At 50.5% G+C, this 24119-nt stretch overlaps 1 protein-coding gene across 1 annotated transcript in view; it reads right to left on the bottom strand.

The window, feature by feature from the left end:
• Positions 1-24119, bottom strand: part of TLL2 (tolloid like 2) — a 146011-nt gene that overhangs the window by 4681 nt on the left and 117211 nt on the right. The window contains exons 12-19 of the mRNA XM_012439602.2: positions 23524-23669; positions 22848-23043; positions 14520-14645; positions 13626-13786; positions 12173-12353; positions 7763-7888; positions 5508-5635; positions 2150-2363 (exon numbers count right to left, since the gene is read on the bottom strand). Of these exons, the coding sequence (XP_012295025.2) occupies positions 2150-2363; positions 5508-5635; positions 7763-7888; positions 12173-12353; positions 13626-13786; positions 14520-14645; positions 22848-23043; positions 23524-23669 (1278 nt within the window). The remainder of the gene's footprint in view (positions 1-2149; positions 2364-5507; positions 5636-7762; positions 7889-12172; positions 12354-13625; positions 13787-14519; positions 14646-22847; positions 23044-23523; positions 23670-24119) is intronic.

Below are 24119 nucleotides of genomic sequence, written 5' to 3'. Positions count from 1 at the left end.
GGCAAACGCTGTTGTAGATTCTGTAGATCCTGGGCCACCTGGCTCCTAACTCTCCCAGGCCCCGCTGGAGCTCCACACCCCGCCTGGCCCCAGTCCTGTCTGACTGCCCTTTCTTAGTCCTGTGTTGGCTCTGGTTTAGAATGTCTTCCAAGTCTAACCCGTCTTTGGGAAATTTCAAATTCCTGAGAGCTAGGTGGTCATAAAATGAGCACAGAGCAGGATAGGACACCCCCCATCCATCCCACCAGACCCCTCAACCCTCCCCACGTGCCTGGGCCCTGGGAACAGACCCCTGGCCTGCATCGATGACCCCTGTAGCCTCTGCTGCAGGTTCACCCGTGGGGAGCACCAGCAGATGAGAGGGAGGGAGGGAGGAGAGAGGTCAGGGCATTTAGTCCCCTGATTGTCACAGCTTTTCTTCCACTTGGGCCACAGCTGCAGCTGGAGGGTCTCTGCATCCCTCTCTGTCTCCAGTTTCCAGGAACTCTCCCTCCTCTCATCCTGGGCCTGGGGTTGCAGTTCCTAGCCTTGCAGCTCCTAGCTCTGGTGGCTTCACTGTCCTGCAGTGTCCCAGTCCCTGCCACCCCCTTGTAACATGTCCCTTCATTAACTTCTCCTCCAATAATGCCTCTGAATGTGCCCCCGTTTCCTGCTGGGACCCTGGAGCACCTATGTTCTTCCTGGTCTCTATCTGCAGGGATGAGAGGGCGAAATCACTAGTTAACAGCTTTTAAACTTCCCTGGGGGAGGCTCGAACTTCTCAGGGAGTTTGAGAGGGTTCCACAAACCATGCAGTGTTTTCTGGTGTGCAGAGCCAGGCTGAACTGCCTTCGGATGCTGGCTACTGCATTGTTTGACCTGATTTATATGTTCTGGTACTGAAAAAAAAAAAATGGGGATAGGGACTGTTAAAAGGATCACAGGGTCCCATGATCGTGATCTCAGACTCAGCATTACAGAAGCAGAGTGGGCTTTGGGTGGCAACCGGCTCTGACAAAGGACACAATTGTACATCAGGATCAAAGGGTCAGATTGGCTTCCATGGGCACTAGTCCCAGGTGGTAACATTTGAATGGCTAAAGAGCAGAGCCAAATCTCTGACTGACATTCTTCTACTTAACGAAGTAGGTAAGTTATAAGCACATACACTGCCCACCAAAGGACCCAATAGCGCTATTTACATTTTGAGTGGAGGAAAAAATCTTGGGGAACAGAAACATTTTTACCTTCCAGAACTGGTCCTTAGAGGGATAAAGGGCTGCCTTCACCACTCCGTTACACAACTTTTGGACTTTACAGAGCAGCAAAATACCCGGGCTGTAGCGCAGTGGTGTGATCAGAACTCACTGCAGCTGTGAATTCCTGGACTCCAACGATTCTCCTGCTTCAGCCTCCCGGGCAGCTGGGACCACCACGCCTCGCCATATTGTCTAGTTTTTATTTTATAGAGATGGAGTCTCATCATCTTGTCCTAGCAGGTCTTGAACTCCTGGGCTCAAGCAATCTTCCCCACTCAGCCTCCCAAATTTCTAGGATTATAGGTGTGAGCCAGTGTGACCAGCCAAAATACATTTTTAAAAGAGAGGAAGACAGGAAGAAAAGGAGGAAGGAAACAAATGGGGCACTAACGAAGGGTCGTCCATTTCAAATTGCGTCAATTAAAGACATTGAAAGAAAACAGCTCTTTTCCCTATGGTTGCTGATGCTTCATTTTATTATTATTATTTTTTTAGAGATAGAGTCTCACTCTGTCATCCAGGGTGGAGTGCAGTGGCGTGATCTCAGCTCACTGCAATCTCTGCCTCCATGGTTCAAGCAATTCTCCTGCCTCAGCCTTCTAAGTAGCTGGAATTACAGGCACCCACCACCATACCCAGCTAATTTTGTATTTGTAGTAGAGACAGGGTTTCACCATGTTGTCCAGGCTGGTCTCGAGCTCCTGACCTCAGTTGATCCGCCTGACTTGGCCTCCCAAGGTGCTGGGATTATAGGCGTGATGCTTCATTTTAATAGGACATTTTATCACACACCTTCCTCCCCTCACTCTTCCCCGGTCAGAATTAAAGGCAGTCCTTGTCCTGCCTTCACCATCTCTCTGTCTCCTGTCCAAGTGCTCATCAGCTGGAAGGCAGCGTCCCACCCCAGGTACCTGTGCTGTGTACTGCCTGGAAGCCTTTCCTCTGCACCGAGGCATCCGAATAAAACCTGAGAAACAGACTACTGCCCGAAGCCACCAAGGGATCCGGTTTCTTGCTGCCGCAGAAACGGCCCAGGATGGGGGCCAGGATGTTGGGCCCGTCGTACATTTCCAGGTGGTCATAGGCACATTCTTCGTGCTGCTCGATCTCAAACTCATTAAAGGTCTGGGGACAGAAGAGCAGAAAGTAAGGCCGGGGCCTGGCGTTCAGCCGGGGTGGGGGTCTCCTCTCCAGTTCTGGGAGAGGAAGGGGCGAGGGAGCGCATGCAGACCTCCGGCTGGCTGTGCCCGGGGGTGTGTGGCCATGATGATGCTTGGGGACATCTGTAGAGAGGCTCTCAACTTCCTCCTTGCTTTTGGTCCAGCAAGTGGCCCTATGAGGTAGTTACATGAGCTATTGCTACGATGACCACACTGCAGATGAGAGAGTAGGGGTTCAGATAGTTTAAATGCTTGACATTTTGACAGCTATTAAGTGACAGAGCTAGGCTTTCCACAGCCCAAATCTGTCTTCCTTCCATCCCATCACACAGCTTTTCTCTCACTTAGGGCTAAGAGCCAGCAAGGGCTGAGTGCCCATTCTGTGTCAGCAGCTGTTTTAAATGCTTTACAAGTACGGCCTCATTTAATCTTTACAACACTGTGATGTGTCTAATCACTTTACAGATGAGGAAATGGAGACTCAGAGCTGTCAGATGACTTGCCCAAGGTCACACACTGGCAGAGTTGGGCCATGATCTGGCGCTCTGACGTCAGAGACGCTGCTGTTGATCTGTGCACTCTGCTGCACGATGCTTCATACCAATGACACAGGTGAGGTTGTATGAGGTGCACGCTGCTCCAGGCAGCATCCTCATGGTGGCTGACACTGTTTATTCCATGCCAAGCATTTACGGGCATTTTCTCACTTTCTTCTGGTGATGCTGTGAAGGAAGAGCTATTATTTCCAACATGCAGAAGGGGAAAGTGAGTCTTAGAGAAGCTGGCTGGCCTGCCCAAGCTCACACAGCAGGAGACAGATGAAACTGAATTTGACCCCAGCCAGCCTTCTCCAGCCCCCACTGCTATCCATCACCAGGTTATCCTGCCTCACTTCTCCCTGTTCCCCCTAAGGACTGTCCCCTAGCACTGGCCAGGCGAGCCCCACCATTCCAGGCTTTTCAGCCCTGAATGCAGGCTTCTCAGGTGGTGGGTAGGTGGCCGACTGACGGCAGCCCCAGCATCAAGGGAGATGGGGTAAGGTGAGCGGGGACGGTGCTAGATGAAGACTTGGACCAAATGACAGAGCAGGGAGACAGGACATTAGTCAGGGGGTCACAATTCAAAAGAGCAGGGCCAGCCTGGCAGTGCAGAGATGGAGGTTGGGAGGGGGACACAGGACCACCACGGCAATGCAGGCTTTCAGAAGAATGACTCTGACACACTACCGCACTTGGGCAGAGCTCTCCCGCCTGTGAGATAGGGAGCACTGGGGCCAGGGTGGTGGGTAGAGACACGGGGCAGGGGAGCAGTGGCACCAGGACGGCCATGCAGTGGGAGGGAGCCTTAGGCCAACAGGGAGGGAGCTCCCTGGAGGTCCATGGGGCGCCCTGTCACCATCCCCATGCAGTGAACACCACCAGCTTCCTTGAGAAATATTCAACTCACATTCTATGGTAGCAAAAAGAGCGCAATCAATATATCCACCAACCATTTCCCAAGAAAACGCCTTTTGGAAACTACCACGTTTGTGTACGAGCCTCAGGCAAACGCTTCCCGTGTGCGTTTGCGCGCTCCCAACGCCAGAGGGCGCCTCCCCCGCGGTCCCCGGGGCTCTACGTTGCCATTGCGAACATTTCCCAGCAGATGGCGGTCTTGGAGAAGCAGTGCCTTTCCCTAAGGCGCTCTCCAGCGCATCCTCACCCAGATTCAACGCTGACCCTGGACAGCTGCTCTTAGCACAGCGGCAGTTTCCCCAGCATGTGAGCACTCTGTGGTTAGAGGCCGTGTCTTCACCCCTCGACGCCTTGGGGGCCCATTCGCCTCTTCTGCTTCTAACTCATGGCTCTCGCCAATAAACATCCTGCAAGTCCCTTTGCCCTAGTCCATTGATCATGACTTCCCCCTCTCCGTTCTCCTTCACTGTCCCTAACTTATCTGTCCACAGTTCAGAGGGCTAATCCTACTCTCCTCTACAGTCAGAAAACCCCATTTAAAAAAATGTCTGTCTGCCGGAAGTACAATACATTCTCCAACTGGCAAAAGGGTTTCTTTATTCTCCAAAATGTGGGAGTCCCTGGAGGCTGAGAAATGAGACTCCTAGGAGGTTCAACTCTCCTTTGAAATAACTGAGCTTGGTATACACACCACACGCCATATATGTGAAAAATACTTTAAATAAAGGCTTGGGGAAAATTTTTAAAATTTATCTGAGTGTGGTGGCTCACACCTGTAATCCCAGCACTTTGGGAGGCCCAGGCGGGTGGATCACGAGGTCAGGAGATTGAGACCATCCTGGCCAACATGGTGAAATCCCGTCTCTACTAAAAATATAAAAATTAGCTGGGTGTGGTGGCAGCCGCCTGTAATTGCAGCTACTGAGGAGGCTGAGGCAGGAGAATTGCTTGAACCCAGGAGGCAGAGGTTGCAGTGAGCCAAGACTGTGTCACTGCATTCCAGCCTGGCAACAGAGCGAGACGACTACTAAAAAAAAAAAAAAATTGATTCAAGAGGGAATTTGCATAAAGAATTTAGTCTCCTATTACTAATGGGAAAAAAAAGTAAGTTGTGGAAAAAAGACGAATAGGATTTTATTAGAGGAATTTGAGTAATAAAAACATATGTATTTCCCTGTGTATTGACAGTCATGATTGTGCTCAGAAAATTTCTGGAAGGATCCACAAGAATGTGTTTAGCATGGTCATTTCTAGAGTGGGAATGACAGCTCTGGGGTCTTTTGATTTCTATTTCCAACCTCCTGTACTGATTCATTTTTTAAATCATGAGACTGTATTGTCTTGTAAAAAATTAAAACTGGAAACAAGTTAATCTGAAACGGCACTGCAGATGTGGGTGGTGGATGCCGCCCCCTGCTGGTCCCGCTGTGCCCAGGTGTGATCTATAGAGCTTTTGTGCATTGTCTCTGAATCTGCACAATAGCCCGATGAAGTAGGCTTCATTAGTATCCATGTTTTCCAGATAATGAAACTGAGACCTGGACATGTTGAGTATCCTCCCTGAGGTTAAAGAGCAGGAAAGTGACAGAGCGGAGTCTCAAACCCACATCTGATACCCAAGTCTACATTTTCAATAAACTACAAAAATGACTCACGAGTTTCACCCTGTGGCCTGCAGTCGAAGAGATGTTCCAGGTGCACTCCCTCCGGCTGGGGTATTTGTCAGGCCAGTTGGGGCTCGCCAGGGTCCCCTCTGCACTGCTGATCTTGTGTGCACAACCAGCTGGGGGTGGCGGGGGACACATACAGACAGAGAAGTCATTCACCATGGGCAGCATGAGAGACATTCTAGGAGGGTCTCCTCCCCTCATAATTGTCTCAGGGTCCCTTATCAAATGGGGGAGGCGGAGCATCCTGACTCGCAAGTCTCCTGGCTCGGGGATGTGCAGGTTTCCTTGCACTGGCTTTTCTGCCTTCCTGGCTGTGGCTTGGGAGCCAGGCTGTCTTTCTATTCCTAGCCACATTGCAGTTATCCTTGCAACTATGTTAAAAGCACTGGCAGTGGGGTCAGGTGGACCTTGGCCCAAGTCCTGGTTCCACGAGTGACAATCTGTGCGACTTGGGGCTCTTATGTAAGCTTCAATAACTTTATTTGTAAAAGGGTGGTACCCTAGTGGGGGCGATATGTGACTAAATGAGAATGCATGGGAAAGGTTTAGGGCGTGCCAACCCATGGTGAGTGCTCAACGCATCTTGGCTAACAAAGGTCTCCTTCATCACTGCACTAACCATCTGTAAGCGTCTTTTAGTTTTTTTAAGTGGCTTTATTTGGAGTCTACCAAGCTTGTCCTGGTTACAGTGCTGTTTGCCAAGACTGGTCCCACAACTTGTTGGATGCCTGGCATCCTGGCCAATAGCTGGCGTTTCTCTTTCTGTATTGAGCACCGTGGTCAGCATTTTTCATGCATCCTCTCCTTTAGTCCTTCTCACTTTCCAAATAAGAAAATGGGTTTGGAGAGGGTCAGTGCGTTGCCAATAGGAAGCGGAGCTGGGACTCGAACCGGGTCTGCCTGGCTTTACAGCCAGTGCTACCACTGCTTAGAAAGCATGGCAGACTGTATCGCAAACATGGAGGCTCCACGCTGAAGAAGCTGGAGAAGCAGGTGAGGAGGGCAGGGGGAGAGAGGGGAGGAAGCAGCTTCGAGGATGCTCCAAAGAGATTTGCCTCTGCTCAGTGCTACATCTGTTCTGCAGCCACGCAGAGAGCAGGCGCCCACAGGGGCAGTGGCTCGGCTCCTGGGACATTTGCTCTCACACTCCCTGCCCTTGGGGTCGACCCACACAAAGGCAGCCACCATGCAGAAGTGGGACTTAAGAGAGTTGATGACCCTCCTGTCCTCTCCCACACTGCAGGAGGCAAGCCTGATCCTGGCCTGGGCTCACCTCACAGGGCCTTGACTGTTCCTTCCCAGTTTGATTCTTCCACTGGCCTCCCATGCAGCCCCACCACCACCTGTGACCATGCCCCAGGGTGGGCTTGGAGGGTGGCCACCTCTTCCTGAAGACATGTCAGCTTCTCCTTTAACATTCTAGGCAGCTTCTGACCAGACTCTGCAGCACCCAACCAACTCTCCCAACTCCAGACTGTAGATTCCAGAGATCGGGGCATGTGTCTTCCATATCTTTCCCTTCCCTTGACCTCCTCTGCAGGCCTCCGTGGCTGAGGCCAAGGCCTGGAAGCCTGTGTGTTTATCACAAATGCTCAAATTCCCTTCCCTGGGCAGGGTAAAAACAGAAGGAAGCCTTTTTCCAGAATGAGTGGACATTAAAGGCCACCTGGCCCTGAAGAATTCCCCAAAGTGAATGGAGAACAGAGCAAAGCTTTTCCCAAATCCTATTGCCCTATGAGACCTGCATGTGGTAATTAATATATGACAAAGACATAAATGGCTGATGTTTATTGACATTTGAGGGCATAATATGCATCAGACAGTCTGAAATACTTTCTAGGCATTCTTTTGATCCTCACCAAAACTTTAAGAAGGAAATAGGTTTAAACCCTTTTAGCCAAAGAAAAAAACTGAGGCTCAGAGAGGTTAAATAGTTTGCCCAAGGTCACACAGCTAGGGTACGGCAGCCAGGACTTAGACCCAGGCAGCCGGATTCCAGAGCCTGCAGGCTTAATCATTTGCAAAATAACTCAGCTTGGAGCACCTGGGCCCCCAGGTAGGCACCTCCTGAAGGAGCGAGCTACCTTGCGGAAAACTCTCCTGCAAGGACAGCAGTGGCTGGGCTCAGCTCAGAAGGTGGAAGGGCTCCTCACCCCACCCCTCACTCATGCACATGTACACGGGGGCACGGGGTGTGGCAAAGGCAGCCTGTGCCCCAACAACCGGAGGTCCAGCCTCACCCTCTTTGCAGTCATGCCCGTTCTCGTGGAGCCGGTAGCCGTTCCTGCACCTGCACAGGTAGCTCCCAAAGGTGTTGACGCACTCATGCTGACACCCGCCGTTGTCCTTGGCACACTCGTCCTTGTCTGGGGAGATCAATGAACTCTTCTAAGAGGAACCACCGACTTGCCAACGTCTCTCAGGGCTCAGAATCCCACTTAAAAGCAGTCTCCCCGGACCCGGTGGCTCACGCCTGTAACCCCAGCACTTTGGGAGGTCGAGGTGGGCAGATCACAAGGTCAGAAGATCGAGACCATCCTGGCTAACATGGTGAAACCTCATCTCTACTAAAAATACAAAAAATTAGCCAGGCATGGTGGCACATGCCTGTTGTACCAGCTACTCGGGAGGCTGAGGCAGGAGAATTGCTTGAACCTGGGAGGAGAGCCTAGATCACACCACTGTACTCCAGCCTGGGCAATAAGAGCGAAACGCCATCTAAAAAAAAAAAAAAAGCGTCCTCCACCTGGATGCCTCTCTAATTGCTCCCCTTCCCCCTCTGATTGTTCCCTTGCTGGGGGAGTGAAGCGGGAAGCATCTTCACCTCTATTTCTTGTGTATGTACTTGAATTTTCCAAGCACTTGGCCCTGGTATGTGTTGAATTCTCCAAGCACTTTCTGTATGTTCTCTGCCCCTGCTCCCTGCTCAGAACAAGCAGCTCCCTGAAGGTCAGGCTAGTATTCCTCACAATAGTAACAATAATAACAGTAACCCCCACTTACTGAGAGTCTACTGTGGAATGGGCACGGCTCCAGGCACTCTATGCATTATCTAAGTTAATTCTCACCCAGCCTTAGAGGGAGCTGTCTATCTGCTGGTCTTTACAAGTAAGGAAACTGAGACTGGGAATGGCTAATGTGCCCAAGGTCACTCCATGAGTAAGCATCCTCTGTGGCTGACCCCGAGGCCTGGATCCACGTGCTGCGACTCCACAGCGCCCCCTGCACGTGGAGCAGCTAAGTGCCGGGGACACACAGTGGAGGCCCAGCCCTACCCCACCACTTTCAGTTTTTGTGGCCATGCGCTGTTCCTGCCCTCTGTGCCTCAGTTGCCTCGCCTGTGAAATGGAGACAGTAATGGTATCCTCATTTCACAGGGTTGTTGGGAGGGGTGAATTAATGAGAACAGCATCCAACCCACAGTGTTAGCTGTATAATTACTATGTGAGAACTCAAGTGCTGGCCTTTGTTAAACCTGTGGTTCTTGTAAGCCACCCTGTCCTAAGCCAACTTGTTCCTGCCTTTACCAAAGATCAGCCTCCCTCCCCTGCTTCTCTGCCATCACTGGAATGACTGTAGGGGTCAGTCCTGTCTTCCTCCCCTCTCTACACCCTCTTGTTCACCATGATTAATGTCTCCTTGAACACTATTTCACCTGCTTATGTCATCAGGACAACTATGAACCCTTGCAGGACCCTTTACGAATGCAGAAGAGATGAAGCCACCCAGCATCCCAGAAGTGACCCACCTCTCTCCCTTCCTTCCTCCGAGTCCTTCCGCAGGTGACTCACAGGTCCTCACCCCTGCTCTGGCCCTCTCCCCTGTACTCTGGTTCTCTACAGCAAATGTGGAGCCACCCTGCCTGTGAGGCTCTGCTGCATCCTCCTCTGAGGTGGCTCCTGCTGGCCCTGCTGCCCCGGTCCTCCAGCCGCCGGGCCCTCCCAGCTCCACACTGACTGGCGTGGCTTGGTCAGGTGACAAGACTAGGCTTCCCCTGCTCAGGAACCTGCAAACAGCCACCCTTCCTGTTTCATCAGGTCCCTACTCTTCAGCCCAGTGTTCAGGGTCCCTCATGACCTGGCCAGGGTCCCTGTGTGTCCCTGACCTTGCCCAACTTGGCCCATCTCATGCCGTTGGCTTCCCAGCATGGGTCAGGGCTCCGTGCACGCCCATCTCATCTCTGGCTCTGTGCTCCGTTGAGACCTTAACCTGTGATCACACTGCCGCCCCTACAAGGGACCCTGATTGCTTTCTCTATAATCATCCTATCTCCACCTCCATGTCTTCCCATCCCTTAAAACCTGACTCAAACCACCCCAAATCCTGCAAAAAGGCCTCACCCACTGTTCCAGGCAACCATGGGTTTCTCTTCTCCAAACATCAGCCCTTGTTGCACCCCCTACCCCATAGTACTCCAGGTTGGGACTTAGCAGGATGTGTATCCCTGGCCCCCCTAACTGGCATGGAAGCTTGTCCAGGGCTGGGGGCACTTCCCTGGCAACATCTCTGAGCCTAGTAGTGTACTGCACCCACAGCAGACACTCAGAACAAAAAACATGACTTTCTCAATGAGAGAGTGCCAAACAAAACAAAACCCTATGGAGACAGAACTCTGGGTATCTATAAAATCAACAAATAATTGGGTCATTTCTATGCTAAGCCCTAAGATATAAAGATAACCAAAATACGGTTCCTGCTGTAAACAGTTCACATTCTAATATGATGTGACATGCAGGGCCTGGTACACAATTTGCAAGGCTCAGTGCAAGAAGAACTTTGTTCAAACACTGTTATGAATTTCAAGATGATGACAACAGAACCTTAAAGCAGTGTGGGCGCTTCTGCGTGCAGGCTCTGTGCTATTGCACAGGCCACAGCCCCATGGAGCTGGCCCCAGTGACAAGAGATCTAATGGAAGGGAGGGAGAGAGTGCTATGGGGACATTGATGAAAGAACAATCAATATGCTAAGAGGCTGCTATGGTTTGAAAGTTCCCCCAAAGTTCATGTCTTATAAACTTCATCCCCAATGCAACAGTGTTGAGAGATAGGGCCCTTAAACATGATTAGGTCATGAGGGCTCATTATCACAGGAGTGGAGTCCTGATCAAGGATGAGTTTGGCCCCCTCACCTCTGTTTCCCACCTATGAGATGCCTTTCACCTTGTTATGACACAGCAAGAAGGCACTTGCCAGATGCTCCTGCTTGATTTTGGACTTCCCAGCCTCGAGACCCATGAGCCAAATACATTTCTGTTCACTCTAAATTACCTAGTCCGTGGTAATCTGTGATAGCAGCACAAAATGGACTAAGATAGAGGAATAAGATGAAGCCAGAGAATCTTACAGAGAGTGACATCGTGGGTCTTCAGGTTGAAGTAGGAGTTTCCTAAAGAGGGAAGGAGGAAGGATGTTCTAGGGAGATGGAACGCCACAGGCAGTGGATATGAAGAGAGAATGGGATGGGGTTTAGGAGTAGAGGGTGATGGTGTGGGGGAACAGTGCAGGGATAATTAGTGATCAGAGCACAGGGCACCTGCAGAGGGAATGTGGCTGGCAGGACAGGTGGGCCAACCCAGTGTCCAGCATCAGATGCCACGCTAAGGAGAATGGGCTGTTTCTACAGCTGCCGTGCCAGCCCTGAGGGTTCATCGCCTTCCATTTGAGAAGCAGGGTCCATTGTGCTGCTGTAGTGGTTTTGGTAGTGTCTTCCCAAAATTCCTATTCATGTGTGATATGGTTTGACTGTGTCCCCACCCAAATCTCATCTTGAATTGTAGCTTCTATAATTTCCACGTGTTGTGGGAGGGACCCGGTGGGAGATAATTGAATCACGGGGGTGGTTTCCCCCATATCGACCTCGTGGTAGTAAGTCTCACAAGATCTGATGATTTTATAAGGGGTTTCCCCTTTCACTTGGCTCTCGTTCTCCACGTAAGATGTGCCTTTGCCTTCCGCCATGATTGTGAGGCCTCTCCAGCCACGTGAAACTGTGAGTCCATTAAACCTCTTTTTCTTTATAAATTACCCAGTCTCAGGTGTGCCGTGAAAACAGACTAATACAACGTGGAACCTCAGAACGTGATCCTACCTGGAAATCGGGTCTCTGCAGGAGAATCAGTTACAAATTTTGAGGTGAAGTCATCTTGAATTTAGGATCAACCCTAAATCCAATGACTGGAGTCCTTATAAGAAAAGGAGGGCACACAGAGACCCAGAGATGAAGAGAGGGCAGGTGAAGATGGAGACGGAGATTAGGATGACATAGCTACAGGCAAGGAATGTGAAGGACGGCGGGGAGCCACCACAGACCAGGAAGAGGCAGGGAGGGCTTCTGCCCTAGAACCTTCCGAGGGATCGTGGCCCTGCAGACACCTAGAATTTGGAATTCTGGCCCCCAGAACTGTAAGAATAAGATTTTGTTGTGTTAAACCAACCAGTCTGTGGTAATGTATTATGGCAGCCCTAGGAACTAACACAGTCACCAATAGATATATTTTAAAAGCCCTGGATCCAGGCATGCCTCCTCCAAACCTGGAGGGAAGCAGGAGCAGGCAGAGAGAGCAAGGAGGGGGCCAGGGACCCCAGAGCCTGGAGTCTGCAAAGCCGTCTCACCTGCATTGCCTCAGCCTCACCTCCGCCCCCGCATACCTGAGAAGAAGTGGGCCCTGAAGCCGCGCTTGGAGACCGTGTTATCGGACTTGAACTCCACGCGCATGTTGTTGCTCTGCGACGTAATGACCTCGGGTGTCTCCGAACCACAGAACTTGCCGTGCAGCTTGGCATCGGGGGACAGGCCACTGCGCACCTCCACAAAGTCATACTTACAGACCTGCAAGGGAGCATGATGGGGAGCCACCCAGAGTCCCTGTCCCCACCCCAGACACCCAGTGCACAGCTGCACCTGCTTCCTGAGCACCGCACCCTGCCATGTGTGGGGGGGTCTCTTGCTATGTTGGTCATTTGAATGAGCTCCAGAGGGCACGGGGGATCCCCCGCTTTCCTGCTGAGGCTCTGTGGAGGTGCCACCGCCTGGCACAAGAGCACAGGGCTCCCAAACCTGCATCCCCATAACTGTAGCCTTGCTTTGATTTATTTTGTATATTAGGCTTCCACGTGAAATTTACTTGGAGAAAGGGCCCCACTTCTAGAAGGAGAAGAGGAGGAGGGAGAAGCAAAAGGAAGAGAAGGAGGAAAAGTCTGCAAACCACCAACAGAATCTGACTCCATTACATTTTCAGGCAGGGAAACAAGCTCGAGGGGGAAGGACATTTGTCTGAAGTCACACAGTTCAGCAGTGGTGGAGCTAGGACTAGAATTCACGTTTCCTGCTGTAGCAATGATTTTCCTCAAAAAGAACTTCACTGTTAAGGGGTCTTATTGATTGCTTTCAAGGATTATTTTTTCTGCACCATATTCACTTTGAGGTGATACCCTCATTGGCACCACGGCCTCCATGCATTGGGGTGATTGGCACTGAGGTCCTCTTCCATTATCCCAAAGGCCTGACTCTCAGGTGACAGCTACACCAGTACAAGTCTCAAGGTGAGATCCCCAACTCAGCTGGGGTGGGGAGGGGAGTCTCAGGAATGGCTTGTGTGCCCCAGGGTGTCCCTCCAGCCTAAGGTGCAGACGTAGGCATACCTGACTAGCGCTCCAGCTGTAGGGTGCTGCCCGGACCTCAACTGACTTGGTCATCCACGACCACTGCCCGAGAGAGCAAACGGGCTGTCTGTAGCGTCCTTGCCCCCAGCTGATCCTCACTGCCTCTACTCGCCTCAGCTGCACACCAGCCCCTAGATTCACAGCCCAGTCCTGACACCTTCCACCCTCAACACCTGCCTCCTCCACTCTTGACCTGATCCTCCTTGGATGTATCGGCAACGAGAGGGCTAGAGGTGCTCTATCTGCAGAGGGCGTTGCTGCCGAAACTGCTGGAGAAAACATTTCCCCAGATGCTTCTCAGTGCAGCACAGGTCCTGTGACTGTCCAAAGCTCCAGTTCCAACACGAGCCATCTCCCTGCCCTCCCAGCCCCTCACTGGCTTCCAGCTCCAAGTCACCCCTCAACACAGTCCCCAGTCAATTAGAGCACAGAGACATACGTCATTGCCTTCCAGTTCAAACACTTCAAACTGAAGGGAGATCCGGTACTGAGCAGGGGCCACCACCTGCCAGACGCAGTTTTTGTTTGTGGGATACTCCTTCGGCCACCCGGGGCTGGTGATGGTTCCGTTCAGCTTTGTAATGAAACCGCCACAGGCCACTGCACGGGGAAAACGGAAACAGAATTCAGTTGGTTTTGGTTCCAGGTGGCTGTGATTTCCCTCCGGGAGCAACAGAGCCCTGCTGTTCTGTAATAATAATTTTAATATGTTAGACAATTTGAACTGATTAATTCAGCGTCCTTTGTTCAAAACTACTAGTTTCAACTGAATATTTGAAGAGACAAAATTGGGGATATATCTTTACTGCTTTTAAAAACAATGACAATGCATTTGTGCTTTCCTGTCACCCAGTGGCAAAGCTGGGGGCTCCATATGGCTTGGGCCAAAGGAGCATTAGAAATGTGTGCAGCAAGCCACTCACCACACCAGGCTTGCATGAACTAGCAGATTCACGCAGGTGGACAAGGAAGATGGAACACAAGCCAGGCAGAAGTAGGATGAATGAAAGTGCTATCAGCTGAGTCGCTGGAGTGCTCATGGTTTTTCTTTGCTTTTGTTTCCTACTTTATTACGTACATTTCACACCGTCATAGAAGAAAATAAACCATGGCCTCGATTTCAGTCTCTAGAGCAGAGTCTACGTAATTTGAGCAGTTTTCTGACACTTGTGACAGCTGTCAGGCTGTCTCTCCTTCTCGGAAGCAGGTGGGTCTTCCGCCATGTCTGCCTGCTGTTCCGACATGGCCGGCTGGTTGCCCCATCTCTGGCTCACTTCCCCTAAGACCCGTCCCATATCCCCTCTCCTTCCAGCTTGGCAGGTCCCACACCAACCTTCACACGTCGTCTTGTCGGCAGCCAGCTCGTAGCCAGGGTCACAGGTACACTTGTAGCTGCCCAGCGTGTTCACGCAGCGATGTTCGCACCCGCCGTGATCTGGCCAGGAACACTCATCCACCTCTGGTGGGGAAGGAAGGTGACCCTGGTTACATCATCACAAAGCCGCCTGGCTGTTCGCAACCCTTCTGCATCCCAGTGTCACCAGCAAATGTCCTCTAAGAAACAGAAGCCACTCCTGGTGACCACCTCCCAAAGAGTCCCGTGTCCACATCTGAAAACCAGGGAGCAGCCACAGTAAAGGCAGGACTCTGACCACATGAGCAGGAACACCTGGTTATGTTAGCTGGGGTGGGCTCCACTGAGGGGAGGTCAGGCCTGGAGAAGTGAATTCTTTGAGATATTTGGTCATCGGTGTTCATCTGAGAGTTCAAATAAATCTCACAACGTTCTATACCAAAGACTTCATTTCAATGCCATGGAACTGAGGACTTCCCTGCCCCCATAAATATGCAGCTTCCCAGAGACATTAAATAAAGGGTGAAGACAAAGAACACATTGCTGGATGAAATGTGTCAATGTTCTCTGGACATTAGAGACAGAATCTGTGATTTAGCAGTTTTAGAAATACTCTTAAGAGGTATACACAGGGAGATACTCAAGGTTACAGAAAACATGGGGCTCTTAGGTAAGCCAATGCTCCCAGGAAAACCTGCACGAAGAGGCATCATGAGGCTGAGTTAGCAGGGGCATCGGATGGGGTTCGGCACCAAGCGCCTAGTGATGTGTTTGGGGCGACTAAGAAACAGCAGGTAGCATGCCATCGGTGCATTTGGCAAATGCCATACATTTGCTAAAAAGTATACAAGGAAGAAAATAGTTGATAAAAAGTAGCGGAAAGAGTCCAGGCTTTAAAGTGAGTCAGACCTGGGTGGACCCTCCAGTGGATCTTCTTCCAATAAACTGGGTAACTGCTGGTGATTTAGCCTCACTGAGCCCCCTCCTGCTTTAAAGTGAGAATGATAATATTTACTTCAGAGGGAGAATGTGGACATCATTAGAGATACTCCCCAGACACATTAACCCACGTGCCACTGAAGAAAAGAAAAACCAAAACAAGTATTACGAATAAAAGGAAAAATATGATCATCTGTCGCCAGCCATAGTACATCTAGTCCTGAAAGAGAGCGTGTGGGACGTGGCCTCACAGAGCTAGGGGAGTCCAGTGAAGGGAAAACTGAACACTGAGGCGTCCTTTTAAAAATGTGGAACCTAGGAAGAAGAAAGGATGTGGGGAGAAGCGGGGAGAGTTCTGCTCCACAGCACCACGGAAGGAAGGAACACAGCAAGTATAAAGCTGTTGGCCAGGCGTGGTGGCTCACACCTGTAATCCCAGCACTTTGGGAGGTCGAGGTGGGTGGGTCACAAGGTCAGGAGTTTGAGACCAGCCTGGCCAATATGGTGAAACCCCGTCTCTACTAAAAACACAAAAATTAGCTGGGTGTGGTGGCGTGCACCTGTAGTCTCAGCTACTCCAGAGGCTGAGGCAGAAGAATCACTTGAACCCAGGAGACGGAGGTTGCAGTGAGCCGAGATCGCGCCACTGCACTCCAACCTGGGTGACAGAGCAAGACTCCATCTCAAAAAAAAAAAAAAAGTTGACCATCAACTCTTGAAAAAACTCATTACACACAAACTAAAAGAAATCAGGACATCTAAGAGTTGGTAAAGACCTGAAAATATACCCAGTCTTGCCCTCTCAGGCAGGAATCCTTTCAATAACATTCCGGAGAGATGGCTCTTCAGACCCTGCTTGAAAACTCCCAGAGACAGGACTGTCACTACTTTTCAAAGGTATTTATTGGGTCAAATGTCTGACTCCGGACAACTTCCAATTCACTGGTCCTCAGAAAATGCAAACCCTCCAATCGTCCAGCTTCCCTCTACCCGGGCCTTTTCCAACTCAAATACACCCCTTTCCTTCCAATCTTCCTTGTCTGTGAGGCACAGACTCCTCATCAACCTGGTTCACGTCACTGGGTAAAGAATAGTTTGTAAATATCCCATCATTTCACATCGTGGATAGTGAATTTTGGTAACTCTAATGGTGATGTATTTTTGGGCTCAATAAAAGCCTGTATAAATTAATTGCTTATTAAGGAAGACTGGATTTAGAGAGACAATCCAGGCAGAGAGTTGACGTTGCCCATCACCTCAAATAAATGTAAGTGTGAAGTATGCTAAAATAGTAACAAGTGTGCAGTTACATTTTTATCACCTTACCATATGCAATATACTTTCTTAGACATTTGCTAAAAAGTACAGAAGGAAGAAAATCGTTGATAAAAAGTAGTGGAAAGAGTCCAGGCTTTAAAGTGAGTCAGACCTGGATGGACCCTCCAGTGGATCTTCCTCTAATAAACTGGGTAACTGCTGGTGATTTAGCCTCACTGAGCCCCCTCCTGCTTTAAACTAACAATGATAATATTTGCTTTTAGGGCTGTGATGACTGAAAATGATGCATATGAGGTACCCGGCATATGGGCCATCGACACACTGAAGCCATCATGATAGACAGCAGCAGAGTTGCTTTCAAATTCCCAGTGCGTAGAGAGACACAATGATGGGCAGTGAAAAGACAAGTTTCCCTGGGCACACCTGGACCAGGTGGGAGTGGAGCAGTGCAGGCCTGAGGAGGGAAGGGAGGCAAGGCAAGAACAGAAAGAGAAAATGCTTTGAGGATGGGCCAGTAGAGGAAGATGGATGGGCAGGAAGGCAGCACAGCAGACTCAAGACACCGGCTGGGGGACCTCGGGAGGAAGCAGAAGGAAACCAAGGAAAGAGCCCATCAGGAGAGACAGATAGACAAAGGACCAAGGCTGGGGGCAGAAGGAGACTCTGATGCCAGAAGATGCTGTGGCCGTGGGCAGGACACATGGCACGGAAGAGGCGTATAGAGGAACAAGTCTCTTGGTGCCATCTTAGCCAGGTGAAGGGAGAGAACCCACTGGATAGACTTGGGGTGAAAGCAAAAAACGTAATTCCTCCAGAGACTAGAAGGCAAGGTACTTGGTGTTGGGAGGTGATGAAAGGCATGCTTTTACACCTGCGCTCTCTCTAGCAAGCGCCGTGGGCTGTTTGGCCATTTACAGCCCTGCTCCAGCTTGGCTGGATGGCACAGAGGTGCATGGGGCCCTGTCTTCAGAGGGATCAGGGCTGCCCGTGTCACCTCCCACTGCAGTAAAGCAGTACCTGCTCCACGCCCACTGGCTTGTGCTTGCTCTGGGCTGCAGAGGCCAAGGCCAAGCCTACCAGAAAAATCTTGGAGAGCACGGGAGTAGAAGAGACAGGAAGCAGGGCTCAACTTAGCACAGCAGGTGCTCCGGAGTCTTCTCATTTTGAAAGAAGGAAGTGGTTAGATGATGAGATAGCTCAGGCAGGATCCCAAAAATTGTTTCAGAGAAAGTCAAAGAAAGGGAAGGCAGGGCACCTTGTTAGGCTTTTGAAGAAATCCCTTGAAGGAAGACAGTCCCATTACCAAGCCCTTCATGGTGATCTAACAGCACTGGGATGGGGGAGGGAGGGATCGAGGTGAGAATCCTTTAATTCTTTGTGTGGGGGGCATGGGACCAAAATGGCCCTGCCAGCCCTTGAGTGCTGCTGACTTCTCCTGAAGTAACCAGAAATGTAAGGTGCTTTTCTTGCTGCCGGCCAGCAGGCTCTGAGAAGAACTGCCATCTGGCACAAGGAGGGGGTGCAGAGGCCAACTGGCACCCTGGCCAACGTCAGGTGCCAGCTGGGCCCTGGGCAGAGAGCCTGCCAACTGGCACCAAGGCAAGAGCTTCTTTGGCTTGCTCCAGCTCTTCGGCTGGGCCTTTGAGCTCCTTTTCCAGTTTCTTTCACTGGAGAAGTCCTGACACACGCGCTGGGTACTTTGTGTTCACAGGACATCTGACCGATGGCCTTGCTGGAAAAAGTCTGGGCTGGGGAAGCTGGCTGGGCCCAGTCTCCTGACCTGCACTGTCTGATACGGCAGCCCCTAGTCACACATGGCTACCGAGCACCTGAAACGTAGCTGGTCCAAGTGGAGACGTGCCATGAGCATAAAACACACACTGGATTTCCAAGACTTAGTATGAAAACCACAAGATAGCTCATTAATATTGTGTATATTGATTTTGTATTAAAATGATATTATTTTGTATGTTAGATTAAATAAAAATGTCATTGAAATTCATGTCGCCAGTTTCTCCTTTTTTTGCAAGGCAGCTGCCGGCAGATTCAAAGCCACCGATGTGGCTCGTGGTTGCGCCTCGTCTCCTACTTCTGTTGGACAGAGTTGCACAAGGCTGTAGTCTCTCACCTGCTCTTCTCCTGGAGAGCCTGGCAAGGGAGGCAGAGCAGGAAGCAGGATGCCCACTCCACCAACAGGGAAACTGAGCCCCATTCATTCATTGATCTATCCATTCTTTCATCGCTCACTAGGTATTTACTGAGCCTACTGTGTGCCAAGCACTGGGACCACATCGAGGAGCAAAGCAGGTGTGAGCCGGTCACAGAAAGGGAAGCTGATCTGCAAGAGAGCGGGGAGCTAGCAGGGAACACGGGGCCAGCACCCCGAACTCCACTTGCGACGTCCAGAGCCCTTTTGCCTACGCCCTTGTGGTATCGGGAAAGTGACCAGTGTCAGAATGGAATCACAAACACTAAGGAAAAATTCCAACCCCTTCAAGTTCCTTCCCTGTGGCTTTCAGGTCTCCTTAGTGGAAAGAGAGCAGATTGTGGAATCCTACAGACCCAGGTTCTAGTTCCAGCCCAGCCACGTTAGGAATTCGGCTTCCTCAACTGGAAAACAGTGGCCACAATAATTCCTACCAGGGGATTGTAATGAAGAAAAGTGAGGTAACGAAGATCCTGGCATGTGGCCAGCATTGCGTAGATGTCCTTTCCCCAATTTAATAGGTCTAGATGAGGTTTCTGCTAATCCTGATTTCTACTTTAAGATTCATGGTCAAGGTCAATGTTGTATATTTCTTCTTTTCTAAATGTTGTTCTCTGCAGTTCTCTTTAGCATAAAAAAGTCAAGCTGGGTCTACGCACTAAGTTACTTTGGGTGGACCTCAATCCACACTTCAACAGGGATCTAAAAAGACGTTTGCAAATTGAAATGCCCTCAAAGTAGGATGCTGGATAACCTGGGCCCCATCCCAGACTGAGTCTCACAGCCTCCGCTGAGGTCCACACCCACAAGGCAATGTCACAGCACATTTGCTGCTGAGCTCCTTCACCACCTTGAGCACCTGGGGACAACCACTGTGTGCGTTCCTCGGTGTCTCCAGCCCTAGCACGGCACCAACACATAGACTGATGCATGCTGAAAGCTCGCTAGATGGGGAGGAGAGAGAAGGTGGCATCTTCTAACTGGCAAATGGAGCTGGCTATCATGGTTACTTGAGCAGGTTCAGGCACTTCCTCGGTCTCTCACAAACCAGTGAGCATCACAGAAGTACTCCCTTCCATTGCCCTGACTGGCATCTCCAGCAAGGTTTCCAAAAAAAATCTAGGAGGTCCAGTTAAATTTGACTTTCAGATAAACCATCAATCTCTTCTCAGCACAGTATGTGATATTTGGGACATACACTAAAAAATAAATTCAAATTTAAGTGGGCATCTTATTTTTTTTTTTTAATTTCCTAAATCTGGCAAGCCTAATCTCCAGCTTTAGCTGGTCCTCTCAGACTGTGCATTGCTGATCACCAGCAGCATCAGCAGTGAGGTGTGGATGGTCAGTGGTTACCAGTTATCCCCCTGGAATGGTGCCCCAGGACCCAACTTACAGACTCCGGGGTGGAAGTCAAGGGAGGAGAAGGCCAAGAGGACTAGAATAAATAGAATTAGAATAACAACCTCATAATCATTCATGACACGTGGGAAGCAGAATAAGGCCTTCCAAAGCTGTCTACAGCTTGGCCTCTGCAACCTGTGAATCTGTTACCTTAATGTAACAGATTCTGCAGGTGTGGTTAAATGAAGGATCCTGGAGACGGGGAGATTCTCCAGGATTACCTGGGTGGGCCCAAGGTCAACACCAGGTCCACGTCAGGGAAAGAGGAGGAAGGAAGTTAGGTCAGAAGGAGGAGGTGAGCGGACAGGAGCAGAGGTCTGTGATGCAGCGGCACGAGTATGACACACTAGCCATTATCGGCTTTGACCATGGAAGAGGACCACAAGCCAAGGAATTTAGGCAGCTCCTAGAAGCTGGAAAAGGCAAGGAAATAGATTCTCCCTAGAGCCTCAAGAAGGAATGCAGCCCTGCACCCCCGCCCCGCCCCGCCTTGATTTTATCCCGGTGAGACCCGTGTTAGACTTCTGACCTCCACCACTGTAGGATAGTAAGTGTGTGTTGCTTTAAGCCCCCAAGCCTGTGGTAAATTGCCATAGAAGCAATAGGAAACCAGTCCATCACAATAGTAAGAAGAAATTGTCGCATGTGTTTTTCCGAAAAGAATAACCACCTCAAAGATTGCTTCCCCAGCAAAGGCAATTAATGGGACTAAACGTTAGACTGGGTATGTTCACTTGCACCATTCCATTTTCTCCTGACAACAACCTTGCAGTTACCTGGCAGCACTGTCTCTCCTGGAGCTTGTGCAACAGAAGCTGTGCAACTGGAGAAATCATGCAACTTGCTTGAGGCCACCCAGCCAGTGTCACTGCCGCCAAGTCAGACGGGGGCACCCCAGGCTGGGAGACACCAGGCATATGCAGGCTGGGCAAGGGTGGGGCGGGGGCTGCAAATTTCCAGGCATCTCAACTAAAGCTGTCATATCTTCCCTGTGCCATCACAAGCTGACCTGCTTTCAAAGTACACTTGCTGTGGCCTGGCTTTTTTTTGTTTTGTTTTTTTTTGACTTGAGAAACAACTCAGTTTGTCTCCAATCCTTCAGAGTCATCATGAGTCTTGCTCTGCTGCTGTTTGGGTTTTGCTCTTCCCCGATGCCTCAAAATAGGAAAAAATAACAGCCCCAGCCCTTGCTTTTCACTTGCCAGCTTTTAAAGTGCCTCCACAGCCGTCCTTTCTTTGGGGCTTCACAACAATCGGTTAGGCACAGTGGGCAGATGTCCTTCCTATTTTACAGAGAGGAAAACTGAGGCTTCAGTAAGGACAAATGGCTGCCTGCTCTGGGTGACACTGCAGAAGTGGGTTCTTCTGACACCTAGGCTGTTCATGCAGAACCTGGGAGAAGGTCTAAGACGGGGCAGAAGGGGAGAATGGGAGCCAGGGGAGGGACTGGGATTTCTGTGCTGGCTCAGCCAGGAGTCCTAGGAGAGGAGGGAGGAGGAGAAAGCAGCCTCCGGGCAAGCACAAGTGGGAGGGGAGCTGGGGAAGGGGGGTCACTGATTAAGAGGCCACCGCAGCAGAGGACTGAATGTCTCTACCCAAGGGCGGCCGCTGTGCTCCAGGGCTCCCAGGCCCAATGCATGGGGAGCAGCTGTGCTTCCCTCTTAGGGTGTGGTCTTCTGGGCTTCAGAGGAGCACCTGCCCATTCAAAGGAGGCTTGGAAGCTGGCTCTCCTGGGGCCAGGAAAGCTGGGTCTGCACATGCCATTCTGGGCCTCATTCCATCAGGACCCTACAGAGCAGCAGGTCCCCAAGGCAACATGGAAATTTGTTCCCAGAGTGCCACCCCCTTACTCTCCTCCGACCCCCATCATGTGAGGGTAAGCATGTAGTCTGGGGGCGCTGACATTAGTTCAAGGAGCTGGACACCTGGGTTCTCTCTCTGGCCCACATCAAGGAAGAGTGGCAATGTTGTGGAAAGAGTTTGAGCTTAGGAATTAGGCCAGCTGGGTTGGGACCCGTGACCTGCCACTTAACTACCTGCATGATCCTGAGAAGCCCTTCCCAGCCTTGATCCAAACCTAACTCAAAGAATTATTTGGAGAATTAAATGGCATTATGTAATTCAAGTAAGTACCTTACACAGTTCTTGGTACACAGTAGGTGATCAATTAATGTTTGCTGCTATCCAAATATTTGTTATCCATGCTCAGTTTCACAACCTGTGTAGTTTGCCTTTGTAAACTTGTTAGATCTAATTTCCAAGTACAGAACTTTCTGTCGTATGGAAGCCAAGGCTGAGCCTGCTCCTGATCAGTTGGGAACTCTGCTGGGGGCCCGCACCCAGCTCTAAAATGCATGGCTGTCTTCTCTGCAGGGAGCCTTGTTTGGTGGTAAGTTTCCATATGGTTTTATGTGTTTTAAGCCAGGGGGAGCAATATTTCTTCTCGTGCCTAAAAGTGGAAACGAACTGCTAATTCATACCCTTGAAAAAATTGGCCGCAAAGCCCGCTTTATTGATAGAGCCATCGGACACAAACTTCATCCACATTCTGTTGGAGCTGGATTTCATGTCCTCCGGCTTCTCAGAGCCACAGAAGTGGCCGATCAGGGCACTCTCTTCCGTGGGGCCATCCCGGACTTCCAGGTAGTCATATGCGCAGCTGTCGTGCCTTTCGATCTAAAGGAAGAAACAGGCAAGGTGGACGGCAGATGGTTCCGCTTTAAAGTTTTTAAGAAGAGAACCCAAATATCACTCTCAAAATCTAACCAAGAGGCCAAAGGACCTAACTGTGTCCCAGGTCTCTCCATGCTGCTTGCTAGCTCTCTCCTGACTTGCAGAAGCCAAGGGTGAATCAAGCTGAGAAGAGTCTAAGACAATAAACAGAGGAGAACAATTCTACCAAACTTCCCTGGATCCCATCCTGAATTTTTACTCAGCATTCTCAATCTCTCTGACTGCCCTCAGAAAGGCAACGAACCCCATTTCAAAACCTGCATAGATGTTGCTATCAGATGTCCAGGCACGATTCACCATGGGCTTGAGAATGGCCTCGTAGGTTCCTGTTTTTAGCCAAAAATGAAAACCCATCTTTACAAAGAGGAGGGTGTCTAGCAAAAGTTGCCGTTTCCTTGGGAAGCCGGTCTGAGCAGCACTCACCTCAAAAGCTTGGAAGGTAAGTCCCACGTGAAACCCCTCCGAAACCGTAATCCTCCAGACACATTCCTTGGAAGGTCTGTAGTCATCCGGGTAGTTGGGGGACTGAATCTGACCGGCATCTTTGTTAATGTCTCCCCCGCAGGTAGCTTTAGAACGAGATAACAGGGGAGGAAGACGGGGCCCCGGTCAGATCTTAGGAAGCTGGGGGCCGCTTGTCACCACTAGGTGGCTCCACTCGCCAACATGTTCATCTCCACCCCATAAACACGGTGCCTCTGGAAAGGCAGGATTGCATTTGTCTTAACTCTGAATTTTTTTCATATAAAGAAAAAACCACGTAAAGCAGTGGTTCCCTACCTTCGCTGTGCATCAGAATCGCCTGGGGGAGTTTGCAAACTGTGGAAGCTGGGGCCACATCCCCCAGAGGTTCTGATTCCAGTGGGTGTGGGGGAGCCCTGAGTAGCCGCGAAGTTCTCCAGGTGATTCAAGGTAGAGGGTACAGGATCCCTGGTAGGGAGGGACCCGTGCGCACACACGTGCACACACGTGCACATTACTTATTTTACAAAAGCAAAACTTTGGTCTCTCTAAAATTA

Source organism: Aotus nancymaae, unplaced genomic scaffold (genome assembly GCF_030222135.1).
Source record: "Aotus nancymaae isolate 86718 unplaced genomic scaffold, 86718_ANA_hifiasm-v0.15.2.pri h1tg000010l, whole genome shotgun sequence".
In the NCBI taxonomy this organism is placed as follows: domain Eukaryota; kingdom Metazoa; phylum Chordata; class Mammalia; order Primates; family Aotidae; genus Aotus; species Aotus nancymaae.
The sequence above is the reverse complement of the archived record's forward strand: the minus strand, read 5'-3'. Positions and strand labels throughout refer to the sequence as shown.